This window comes from Gossypium raimondii, chromosome 8 (assembly GCF_025698545.1).
Source record: "Gossypium raimondii isolate GPD5lz chromosome 8, ASM2569854v1, whole genome shotgun sequence".
Classification (NCBI taxonomy): Eukaryota; Viridiplantae; Streptophyta; class Magnoliopsida; order Malvales; family Malvaceae; genus Gossypium; species Gossypium raimondii.
The window spans coordinates 54,875,418-54,889,214 of NC_068572.1; the positions used below are offsets into that span (position 1 = coordinate 54,875,418).

The following is a 13,797-nucleotide window of genomic DNA, read 5'->3' on the forward strand; positions in this document are numbered from 1 at the left end:
AACCGGAGAAACCTCGTTCGAGTTGAAGTTAGGCCTGATTCACCTTTTACCCATTTTTCGAGGCTTGAAGAATGAAAATCCACACACTCACTTGAGAGAATTCCACATGGTCTGCTCAAGCATGAAGCCTCAGGGAGTAACCAAAGATGAAATTAAACTTCGGGCCTTTCCTTTTTCTTTAGTTGATACAGCAAGAGAATGGTTATTTTACTTACCCCCGGTTCTATTACAACGTGGGATGACTTATCTCGTGTCTTTCTTGACAGATTTTTTCCAGCATCGGGAGCAGTTGAACTTAGGAGAGACATAGTGGGAATTCGCCAAATGGAAAGTGAATCATTCTACGACTATTAGGAGTGGTACAAAAAAATGTGTGCAAGTTGTCCTCAACACGGTTTGACCGAGCAATCACTTCTTCAGTATTTCTACAAGGGTTTGCTCCCTATGGAAATGAAGATGATTGACGCTGCTAGTGGAGGGGCGCTTGTCAATATGACTCCTCAAAGGGAAAGAGAACTGATATCTACCATAGCGGTAAATTCTCAACAGTATCGGCCGAATTCAGAACCCACAAGACGGGTTAATGGGGTAAACGTTTCATCCTTAGAAGATAAATTGGATAAGCTTACTAATATTGTTCAATCTATGCTTACAGAAAAGAAGAATCTGACTTTACTGTGTGGAATTTGTACTACTTCTGAACATCTGACGGATTTGTGCCCAATCCTTAATGACAATTCAACGGCACATGTTGACATTGTCGGAGGTTTTTCGGGACTTTTGCAAAGGCGTTATGATTTTTTCTCCAAAACCTACAATCCGGGGTGGAAGGATCATCCCAACTTGAATGACGGAGTTAATCCCCGATATAACTCGTCATACCAACCGAAACCTCCGCAACCACCACTCAAGCCGAGCACATCTCTAGAAGCTATTATGGAAAGACTTACCGTCGATACTGCAAAATACCAACAAAGGACAGACGCATCAATACAAGAGTTAACTAATCAAGTTAGTAAACTCTCGATGGTAGTTAATCATTTGGAGTCTCAAGGTAAATTACCTTCCCAGACAGAGCTGAATCCTTGGCAGAATGCAAGTGCAATAACTCTTCGTAGCGGAAAAGTTCTGGAAATAGTTCCAGAAAAAAGTGGGCAAGACAAGGAACGGGAAAAATAGATCTCTGATCTAACAGTCAGACCAGAATCAGAAATTCAAAAACCATTCGTGATGCCACCTTCTTTTCCAGGGAGGCTCGCAAAGGATAAGAAAGAGAAAGAGGAAAAAGAAATCCTCGAAACATTCAGGAAGGTGGAGGTAAATATCCCTTTGCTCGCTGTCGAACAAATCCCTCGCTATGCAAAATTTCTCAAGGAATTGTGTACTAGCAAGAGGAGGTTAATAGGTAACGAAAGAGTAAATATAGGAGAAAATGTCTCCGCAGTACTACAAAAGAAAGTTCCGCCCAAATACAAGGACCAAGGTATGTTTGTTATTTCTTGTGAGATAGGTAATGTAGGCATTAAGAAAGCCATGTGTGATTTAGGGGCTTCCATTAATGTTATGTCTTATCCTATTTATAAGTTGATTAACGCGGGCCCTTTGAATAAGATAGGAGTAATTATTCAGTTGGCGGACAGGTCAGTCGTCTATCCCGAAGGGTTGCTTGAAGACGTCCTTGTTAAAGTTAACGAATTATTTTTCCCTGTAGATTTCTATATTATTAACATGATATGACATGTACAAGTTAATTATCATTAGAGATTTAATGGTTGGGTAACTAAAATGAAAGCACCCAAAAAAGTTGAATGACGAAATTGCAAGATTTTATTTTAAGTGACCAAAATGAAAACACCTTACAAATTTGGTGATCAACTAGGTAGTCTACCATTTAAAATATATATATAAAAAATTCTTGTCATTAGCCTCTTGATAGCCATACATTGGTTATTTCTATCACCTCATAAAAAAAAAAACTAACATTATTAGTATTTTAGAGTAACTCCTATAACAATTGACAAGTTTAAGTATCAAATTAGATAAAAAATTAGATACCAAATTAGAATAAGTTTCAAATTAAGATATTAAATTTTACATTAAACTATATAATTTTGATACCTTTGATCTGAGTTGTATAGCATAAAGTAATATATACATATAAAAGAAAGAGAAAATAGGACAAATAAACTAATGGCACGAAGAACTATATTAATCATTTAAATTGATATCAATAAGTGTTAAGTATAATGGTAAGACACGTTGTACTTCTAAAAGGAAAATTTAAGTTCGAATTTGGGAGACAATATTATTGAAATGAATAGTCACTAACTCCAAACATGAACCATAATTGTAATATGGATTTAATGTAAACTAGTAAACTATGTGTATCGGGGGATTCTTGGACATAGATTGAATTTGTGCACTGCGCATCGCACTGATAACTGCTGTAAGTTGCTGATCATGTCTCGGTAACATGGAACACATGTTGTGCTGCACTGCTTTTAAATTTGAAGCTGAATTGCAGCATCTATTACCAAATCCTGCAATATGCTGTCTGCTAACTCGATAATAACTTCCTCTGTAACGAACCGGAGATTGAACCACGTTCCCGATTTGGCCAAGTCGTTTTCAACAAGTTGTTGTAATGTTTGTTGGGGCAGCTCTGTTAAGAGTACCCAATCAACATGTCTCAACACCTCATGAACCATGTCTTTGGAGAACCGAGCCGGTCGAGGTCTCGGGTCAAGAAGTGATATCCATGGAGAGCATCTAAAATAACATCGATACATCTCCGAAAGGACTTCATTGATGTAGCTGAAAATCAGTCTATGATGATCAGTACTACAGGACTTGTGATGCCATAATTTGACATTATCAAACATAGATGAATCAAGCATTTGATCTGCCAAATTCCATTTCCTAAAGAGTTCATCCCAATTCAGACCAGAGATTTGGAGAACTGATCTTATGTATTTGGACAAAGATTCTTGCTTATCTATTGAAATGCCTGCATTGTTCTTCATGTCCAAATGGGATTCCACATGAGAAGATTCATAGAGTTCTTCAATATTTATACAAAATGATTCAACTGGTGGCTCAGCTGCACCATATGCAGATGTTAACTAAATTACTCTATAATACATATTGTTGAGAGAGGGGAGGTCGGTTTCAGTCCCTCAAAAAGTAGAGGTATTATGTCTGGCGTGTCTATACTCAATTTTATCTTCAGGTTTTGTCTTTCAACTCTGAAGAGAGCCCCAATGGGTTCAAAGAGTTTAGGGAGTGCCTCATCACCAAGGAAGTCGGGAGACAAACCCAGGTATAAAACTAAGCATAGACAATCCAGAGACAATATAGTCTAACCAAGTGGTAGTCTTATTACCCACTAATGCCATATAAAGGCATGGATTCAAACCTTGCCAAGGTCAAATGCTCACATTTCCTTGGTTTAAGGCTCTCCTTAAATTTCATGAACTCATCAGGCCTCTCCTTGGAGTTGGGAGACAAAACCCGATAATAAAACCGAGTATAAACATCCCGAGCACAATAACTCTACTGTTTGATCTGAGACCGACCTCCCCTCAAACACATACAATTAAAGTAGTTTGTAGTTTAAGGATTTTACCTGCTGGAGATACAGTGCTAGGAGATATATGGCCAATGGTACTCTTCTTTGCACCACCATGCAATCCATCATACAAGGGCTGTGCCTCTATAGCTTCAATGGTAACAGAACTTGAGCAACCACTCATGTTTTCTATTTGAACCCTCCTCTTGTATCCATTAACAGTTGAAAAGGGTGAAAATCTCATCTGTGGAGAATCAAACCCATGTTCCCTGTCCCTTCCTGGTGTAACCATAGGCAACACGTCATGTTCAGGCAAAGACTTTAATAGGTCTGAGGTTGTATAGCAAATTTCAGTGGATGAAGCAGCTTTGTTTCCAATGCATGAACCAAAGTCCTGAGTTATATTGACATCACGGGATGATTCGGGTTTTTTTCGATCATGGGACATCTGCCACTGCTCTTTTCTCTTCGCCCTTAAACCATGTGTCAATTTCCTTTTTATGTGTTGAAAAGACAACAATGTTGGCCTAACACCCCCGTCTTTTTTATTATAATGAGACTTTGGTGATGGCCAATTACTGATTCTATTAGGACAGTTTTGTTTGACAGCCTTCAAGACAACTATTGTGTTCAATGGTTGGGACAGTGATGATGTTTTTGTTTTCTGTTTCTTTGCCTGAGAATCACATAATTCATGAACATGTTTCACCAGCAGTGAATTTGGATCCTGCAGGAGTTTCATCAACAATTCCTTGTTGGAGTTCGAAATCTCCAATGCATCGATAAAATCCGTAGACTGGTTACTTATTAACCTTTGATTTATGAATGCTTCGACCGCTTCATTCATGCGAACTCGAAGATTAATCTTGGTGTGATGATCATCCTTCCTACCTCTGTTACTTACCATATTTCGATCAGAAAACCGCCTATACCCCTCCGTTGCTGCATTACTAGCTCGAGCCGGATAACTACTCTTGGTTACCTTCCTAAGGTCTTCACTAGAGGGAAAATTAGGCTTATTCCTTGTATAACCATTGCCTCCTGCAGTATAATTACACCTGGTTGGGCATCGTTACAACCATAAGAACTTATCAGTACATAAGATTATGATGAGATTCTTACCTTTAGACGGTCTGTTTGCGAGCTTACGACGGCGAAAATCGAGGAAGTGAATTAATCCCCAGGCACATCCTGATTTGTACTTTTCGTAGATTACAGGAGTTTTAGATGACAGCATAGGGCTCCGAGGCAATGTCGTGTCCATTTTGGGTGGATGATGAGTTACTAATTATGATGGCACATTTTGCGTCTCCTGTCCATGAAACAACAACCTCCATTTTCATTTACGGCTCATTAGAATTCCAAAAGCACACAAGGAATCAAACAAGAACAAGAGAAAGTACCTGAAATGTTTTGTCTTCTTCAAGTAGTAGAAGAGGAGAAAGAACAGAACAGGACAGGACGGGACAGAATCAACCTCCCTTGTTTCAGTATCGTGGAAACAAGGGCTTTCTATTCATGCTTCAACTCTCTCTGAAGTTCTGAACCATTCAAATAAAATATATACAAAAACTTGCAATGCACACACATTTTCAATTTTTCATGCATTGTTCATCATCTCCAAAAGTCAATTAAAAAAAAAAAAAGAACTGTCCTTTCATCCACCCATGTGAGCATCTTTCATTTTATTTTATTTTAATTTTTTAATGAGTTTCTTTAGCTTGGTCAATATATGAGGTCTGAAGAGTTATTGTTATAAGAATGGTGGTCTGGCATTTGGTTCATATGAGCCATTTTGGATGAAGATTGAAGAATGGTAAAAGAGTTATTATAAGTTAGACATTTTAATATACAAATCATATATCATCCTTTATGGCAATGAATGGGGAATGGGGAATGGGGTAATCATCGTGTTGAAATTAAGTTGTATATTTTTATGAGAGTTAAAATGTAATTTTTCAATTTTAATAACCTATTTTTTATAAATTTTAAAAGATTAAATTAAATTAAAATTTATTATTTTTAAAAATTAAAATTTAATTTAATTTTTTACTCAATTAAAATTTTGTAAATTTTAAGAGATCAATATTGCAATTATACATTTTAAGGGGCGGAGCGACTGTAGGGGTAAACTTTCAAATGAAGCAAAAATACCATTCATCACAAATTCTCTCATTGATGTTTCCTTTTTTTCCCTTCAGCCTTATATATGTATTTGGAGTTTATTTTCTCTGAGTTCGAATCATAATTGTATAAAAATAAAAATAAAATAAAATAAAAGGTAAACTACACTTAATATCATTAAGTTATTAGTAAATTTAAGTTTTGATCATTTAACTTTAAAAAAATTGCAAAATGATTATTAAACTATTCGAAAGCTTTTGTTTAAGTCATTAATTAATAAAACCATTAGTAATCATCTTTCCATGTCAACAGCCATGCCAGCACTTAATGACATGTCATGGCCTTCAACGGAAAATTAATTCAAATAGCTTAATTGAGTGCACTTTTCGATGATGGACTTAATTGATTTTTTAATTATTTTCAGAAGACTTATTTGATATTTCAACTTTTTTTTATGCAATCCACACTTCTACCCCTCAAACTCTTAAATTGAAGAAAAAATATGCTTAAGCAAGCTTGAATTAAGACACAAGTAATTATTTTATAAAAATTTAAATACATAACTAGTATAAAAGTTTTTTTAATTTCACAAATAATATTAAAATTTTTATTATGTATCTTATTTATTTATAGATAATTATTTAATATATTAGTAGTTAAGAGTTTTAAATATACGAACAGGCTTAAAAATACCAATTATCTTTACTTAGTATTTAAAAAATAAAAAATAAATTTCAGAACCAAGTATATAAGGCTATCCAAAACCATCATTTCCGACACTACTGAAAAACGAGTTGTTAAAATATCCTTGACTTTTCCAACTTTATTGTATTACTATGCCAGATTTGAAGCATGTGTAATGAGTTCATGATGTAGGGAAAGATGACTCCTCCTAGAGTGGTGTTCGAGTGGGCTCAATCTTTGCATGTTGCTTTTTACTTACTCAATTTCGCTCGTAATCCAGTTCTCCCCAAAAGACCGAGGCAAGTTAGATGGGTTCCTCCACTTGATTCTATTATTAAGATTGGGCAATGCCTACTTCGAGAGATACTATAGCCATGGATGGGGTGTGGTGGCGAGACACATTGAGGGCTTTATTCTTGGAGGCATTGCAGAACCATCCAAAGGCACTTACCCTGCGAATCTAATAGAGCAAAAAGCCTTCATCATGGCTCTCAAATCCGCTACGAGCATAAGCTATTTTGGTGTAGCAATCGAGGGTGGGTCCATGATTATGATCAATAGACTTCATTCGAGAGGCACAGACTTATTATTGCTTGGCGTGCACCTTTGGGAGGCTTATAAATAATATTTACCTCCTCTATTTCCTTTTCTTATGTTAATCGTATTAATAATTCAATTGCACACCATTTAACTAATTTGGCGTGCAATATTTTTATTTTTTATTTTACAATTATTTTAATGTTATCCACATGCTTTTGTAATACTTGATGCGATGAATGTTTAATGCATTATCTTTTACATTTCTAATAAAAGATACATGATAATTTCTTATCAATTTTTATAGATTTGTTAAATAATTTTTTCATCCACATCAAGGGTGTGTCAAAATCTAGTTTGTATTAAGTCCCTAATTGAGTTGGTGTCACAAGTCAATCAAACGTTAACCCAATTAGAAAATTATTAAATTTTTTTATATACAAAGTAAATTATATTATTGTAAGAGTGTTTATTTTTACACTTTTATATTAAATCAATAAAACTCAATCACAATAAAATTTAAACTTATGGCATAATAAATTTTAAACATTTAACTTTATTATTTTAAGTAAAGATTTTTTTATAAAAATATTTAAATTTATCATAATTTAATAAATATATATATATAAATGTTTATCACATTTTACAACATTTAAATAATATTTTATCACCTTCTACTGTTTTAAAAAGAATTCACTACAAATAAATTAAATCTTTTATAGGAAATAAACCACATTTCAGAATCCAGTCAAATAGAAGATTCTATGCTAACTTTGAGTTTAAAAAATACTATCTTTGGTTTGAAGTCAGCAATATGAATTACAAATCTCTGAAATAATAAAATAAAGACAAGTAGCCTTGTCATCCCACACACTCATATTTAATAATCACAAATTAATCCATTTTATATACATTGTAATTGCCATCATTCATAAAATTCCATTTCTTGCTTGCATCAACTTCTTTCTAAAACATTTTTCAAATAATGTTGACTATTTTAAGCCTCTCAATAAATATTTGACATTACAATAAATAAAAAAAGAAGGTAATCACAAACAAAACTGCATATCAGTAAATATTATAAATTTCTTGTTATCTATACTATTATTTAAGTTTTAAATTGAGTTGGTAAATCAATTAAAATTACAAAAAAAAGAGCATTTTCACAAACTAAGTTATATTATTATGATGGTGTTTTTATCTTTTATATAAATAAAATTAAAAAATATCTAGGCAAAATGAGATTTAAATCTTCAACACTATGGATTTTAGATTTTCAATTTCACCATTTCAACTTAAGAAACTATAATAATAATTTTTACACAAACATATAAATAGGAGGATAATGCACTCAAACTCATTTCCTCCTGCATTGACAACAATACTCATGCCAGTTGAATTAAAACTCAATCGACGCCATAATCTAGTTTTAATTAGTGATATTTGTATTTTATTCTTAATCTATACTATTATTAAATGATTAATTGAATTTGTAACAATAATTAACTCAACACTAATTCAATTAAATAAATGTAAAAAACCCTAATTTTAATGTATGAAATTATATGAATTTAAGGATAATAATACAATCGATTTTTTTCCATTTTGTCCACTATAGATAACTTCTTTAAAAGGAATACTACCACTTTTAGGAAAAAAAATCCTTTTATCTTTTTATTTATTTATCTCCTTCCATATGAGTGTAGATTTTTAGTCTTTATTTTTTATATAATGTCTAGAACTACCCATAATCCTTCTCCAACACTTAAATAAAAGGATAATGCGTTTCAACCTACTTAAACTCACGCTTTCCTACATTGACAATAATACTAATGCCAACTAAGCTAAGATTCAATCGGCAAAATTAATATCTGTGGACAATTTAATTTTTCAATATCGATGCAAATATTTTCAGTTAATTTCATGAAATGTTCTTTTTTTTCAAAATAGTGTTATGACTTATACATTTTGCATTTTATATAATTAAACAAATATTATACATTTTTATTTGTTTCAATGTATTTTTTTGTCCAAATATAAGGGTGTATATGTAATATAAATAAACAATGTCAAAGATGGAATTAATTAAAAAAATAAAATTTGAGATTAAAATACAGATTTTGAAAAATAAAGGAATTAGAAATGATAAAAAAAGTTTCATAACAGAAGGACTTTTCTTTAGAAAAGTAAGCAGTAAAAATTATTGATGGATCAAATTTTATATTAATATCAACTGAAGTCTTAAATATATATAAATATATATTATATATATTTCACTCTGCTTATAATTAAGTGGATAATAATAAAAGATTAAACCCACTAAAAATGCATAGTACACACATTTTATTTACTGACACGTGGGCTACCATGGTGCTTTCTTTTTCTTCTTCTTTTGCATTTTAAAAATGTATAATAACCTATTTGGCCCTTCAACTTTATAAAATAATCATTTTAGCCATTCATTTAAATTTTTACCTCTTTTCGACTTTGAACCTGCGTTGTTTATCAAATCATCCCAAAATAGATGAAAATTCAACATTTTTTTAACTTTGCTGATGTGACATAAGTCATGCCAACAATTAATTAATTTTTTTAATATTAAAAATTTTAAAAATATAAAATTTATTAAATAAATTATTAACATTATTAAAAAAAGTATATAAAATATAATTTTTAAATAATTAATTAATTGTTAATATGGTATACACGTGAATGCCACATCATCAAAGTTAATAGAGGTTAACTTTTCCATCCATTTTTGGGTGATTTTACAAAGGGTTAATAAGTAGTTTGCCCCCTGAATTTGTCAAAAAGTACCTAGTTGGTACCTGAACTTGTATTTTGTCACCTATATGGGTACCTCTACACAAACATGTTAGTTTATGCTAAGCACTAATAACCAATCCGTTGGTGACATGTGGCAATCTCTCAGTATGCTACGTGGCATATATAAACTTTAAAAATAAAAAAAATTTTAAAATATATAAATTAATAAAAGAAGTATAAAATTTTCACATCAAGAATGAACTTGGACAAAAATTTATATTCTTATTTATTTATTTATTTATTTATTTTTAAAGATTTGAAAAAAAATAATTTGTGCTTGTCATATGTTATACTGAGAAGTTGTCACATGTCACCACTAGATTGGCTATCAATACCACGTCAGAAGAAACTAATGGTGTTAAGCAGAAATATCAACCTGAGTAACAAAATACAAGTTCAAGTACCATCTAGGTATTAAAAAAAGTTCAGATACCAACTAGGTAATTTTTGACAAGTTCAGGAGGCAAACTACATGTTAACCTTTTGACAAACAATGTAAGTTTAAGGGTTAAAAGCAACAAAAAATTAAATAAAGGGTTAAAATGACTTTTTTGTAAAGTTAAAAGGTCAAATAAGTTATTATGCCTTTTAAAAATATTAAATTTTATTTTGATCTCTCGATTACGTCTACATTTGAGATTTAGCTGCTCCATTTTAATTTCTAATATAATTTGATCCATATACTTTTTAATTAGTCCAAACAATTAATATTATTAATTTTTAGTCAAAATGTTACGTGGATATATATAATTTGGATGCTCTAAGGGTATCGAGATGGATACATAACTTTCCATTTCTTTTGGGTTTGCTTTGCTTCTTCTTCTTTTTTAACATTATAAAAATAATCAAATTTCAGATTTAGCTCCTTATACTATCTTTGAAACTAGAGATTTAATCTATATATTTTACTTTTGACATAATTTAGTCATTTTAGTTTTATAATGACATTTGTCGGTTTAAATACTTAACATTGTTAACTATTTCAATCAAAATGCTAACATCAATTTTTCTTAAGAATGCTATTCCAACAAAAAATCATTTTATCATAACGAGTTTGAATGATTTTTTAATCTAAAAATATTTTCAATATTTTTATTTTTATTTTACATGACTATCAAGTGATTTTATTAATTTTAAAATATCACATCAAAAAACTAATAGAACAATTTTAACAATAATATCAATTAGACCTAAAATTCAAATATACAAAAGGTTTAAACTTCATAATTTAACATAAATAAATGATGAACCCAACACGAGACAACCATTCTAATTTAACTTATTTTACAACCTTATGGCTTATGCATATGTAATGACCCAAAATTTACGGGTATCGGAAAAGTACGATATCGGGCTTCCGTCTTAGTAAATTGAGTCATAAATAATTATTAGAAGTAATTATGAGTTTAGTTGAGTGCTTAATTAGATATTAATTAGGTGAATTTAGCCTAATTTAAAGTAATTAGGAAAAAGGATCAAATTAAATAAAGAATGAAAGCCTAATTATAGATTAAAAGAAAGTAAAAGGGCTAAAATGGAAATTAAGCTATTTATATGAAATGAGGCGGCATATATGCATTAAAATCTAAGATTTTATTTAAGTTATACATAAATATTATATATATAATTATTATTATTATTATTATTAAATAAAGTAAATAGTAGACAATTGTATGGTAATAAAATATACATGTGTAAAAATTTTATTTGTACATTTGTAAACTAAACACCTAAATTACTTATAATTTAAGTATGAAGATATTTTATAATTATTAATTGAATTAATTATATTATGAGATTTTATATAATAAATAAATTAAAGACATGACAAGTGTATGATGATGATAAGGTAATTAAATAATGATAAATTATTATATTATTATTATATTATATAATAAGAATGATTATTCATCATTGGAAATTTAATCAATTAGTAAGGTTAATTTTGGAAAGTTAATAAAATAAAGATGATAAATGAATTATAAATTATTTATAATTTATAAAATATCTTTACCTTAATAATAATAATTAGTAAATATTGTAATAAAATTATTGGGACCAAATGTAAAATTTAATAATATTATGTTATTAAAATATATTTATTATAATCATTATATTATGTTAATAAAATAAATAAAATATAAAAGAAACAAAAACAAAGAATAGAAACAGAATTGAGACGAGAAGCAGGGAGAAAAAGCGAAAGAAAAGGGAAAGAAAAATAAAAGAGAAAATTAGGGATTTGAAGCTTGAAACTTTAATTGGTAAGTTTAATCAAGTCTTTTCTTATAAATTTGATGTTTTGGAATTCAAGAGTGAAATACTCTTGGATTTAAGTTGAAATTTTGAAAGTTAATAGATTTTTGAGTAGGGTTTATGCTGAATAAATGATGGAATTGAGGGTTTATTTGATAGAAATTTTGATTGGAATTGAATAAAGGATTGAATTGTAAACTAAGCTATAAGTTTTGAGTTTTAGGGACTAAATTTAGAGAAATTTGAAATTAGGAAAATATGCTGAAATTTTAATAGTTAAATTTGAGTTTGGATGAAATTTGAATAGAAATAGAGTGTGAATTGAATTAGGAAAGTAAGTGAACTTAGTTAGGATCAAATTGAGAATAAAGAAGAAATTGAATAGAAATTCAATTATTTATCATAATTAGTGCTGTAATTAATAGTGTAAATTATTATTATTTTTCGTAGCTAACAAAAAACCCGAGGCATCGGCATCAAAAGGAAAGGAGAAAGATATCGAGGACTAAAACGGGAGATTTACGGTTTGTAGTACTATAATTTGAATTTATTTATTTTCAATTGTTAAATTTCAATTAAAGTACTTGGTAAATGAAATTGAGGTGAGTGTTAAAATATTGCATTGAGTAAAAGTGAATGAAATGAATTGAATCTAAGTGAAATTATCTGAACTGTGTATTGATTAAAAAGTGGAAAGTGAAATTAAATTGAATTGTGATTGAATCAAAAGTAAATTTGAAATAGAAAAATGATTTGAATACCCTATTAACTAGTCGGGCGGAGTCGGATATAGTTGGCATGCCATAGGATTGGAAGAGTTCAGGGATACTTCGACCTCGAGTCGATGAGACACTGGGTGTCACTATATTTCTTCGGATAGATACGATGAGGTACTGGGTACCAACTTACTTCGGCTTAGCCGATGAGACACTGGGTGTCAACGTTGCTTCAAACTATCCGATGAGGCACTGGGTGCCATTCTGGTGTGTTTGGTTGGATCCGTGTATCCGCCAAAGTCTGAGTCTTGTTAATAGGGGCAAATAAATGGAATAGCAAAAATCGAATGAAAATGATCGACTTTATTCATGAAATGGAAAGTGAATTGGAATTGAGAAATGAGAATGAAAAGAATGAACCAAAGATTCACGAAGAGATTTATGTTCAATAAAATTGTTATATGATATTAAATTGATGAATAGCCAAATTGAGTAGTTATTGTTGAGAAATGAAAATTAAGAATAAATTAGTTTATTTATGAATTAATTAATTATTATATAATTTGACATGTTTATTTGTTATTTTACTTAAATAATTTAAATTATAGTAATACCACTGAGTATGAAATACTCAGCGTACGGTTTTTTCCGTGCGCAGGTCGATAGAAGTCAAAGGTTCCGGTTCAGCATCCAGATCAATCCCGACTTCAACATAACTTCGGTTGTTTCCGTGCACAGGTCGATAGAAGTCAAAGGTTTCGGTTCAGCATCTAGATCAATCCCGACTTCAACATAACTTCGGTGATGTATTTTTCCTTTTGGTAAATATGGCATGTACTTAGGTCTTACTAAAGAGTTTTGTAAATTTTGGTTGTAAAGAATTGGCTTCTAATGTTTGAATGATTAAATGCTAAATTTTCATATTTTATGTAATTAAATTGGTTAATTTATGAGAATGCACCATTAATTTTGCCATATTTATTGAATTTTGTGCAGGAATGCAATTTGGGGCTAAATTGGGCTAGATTGAAGAAAGAAGCAAAGAAGGAGGGCCAAAGCAGAATTTTTCCAAGAATAATTAGCTGA

General features: G+C 30.6%; 1 protein-coding gene across 1 annotated transcript; it reads right to left on the minus strand.

The window, feature by feature from the left end:
- Window positions 1-2,279: 2,279 nt before the first annotated feature.
- On the minus strand, window positions 2,280-5,112 carry LOC105792226 (uncharacterized). The gene is made up of 4 exons (XM_012620698.2): window positions 4,972-5,112; window positions 4,691-4,880; window positions 3,626-4,609; window positions 2,280-3,100 (listed from the first exon to the last, which is right to left on the minus strand). Exons 2-4 carry the CDS (start codon window positions 4,830-4,832, stop codon window positions 2,502-2,504), a joined length of 1,725 nt encoding a protein of 574 aa, XP_012476152.1. The 5' UTR covers window positions 4,833-4,880; window positions 4,972-5,112; the 3' UTR covers window positions 2,280-2,501.
- Between the last annotated feature and the right edge of the window lie 8,685 nt (window positions 5,113-13,797).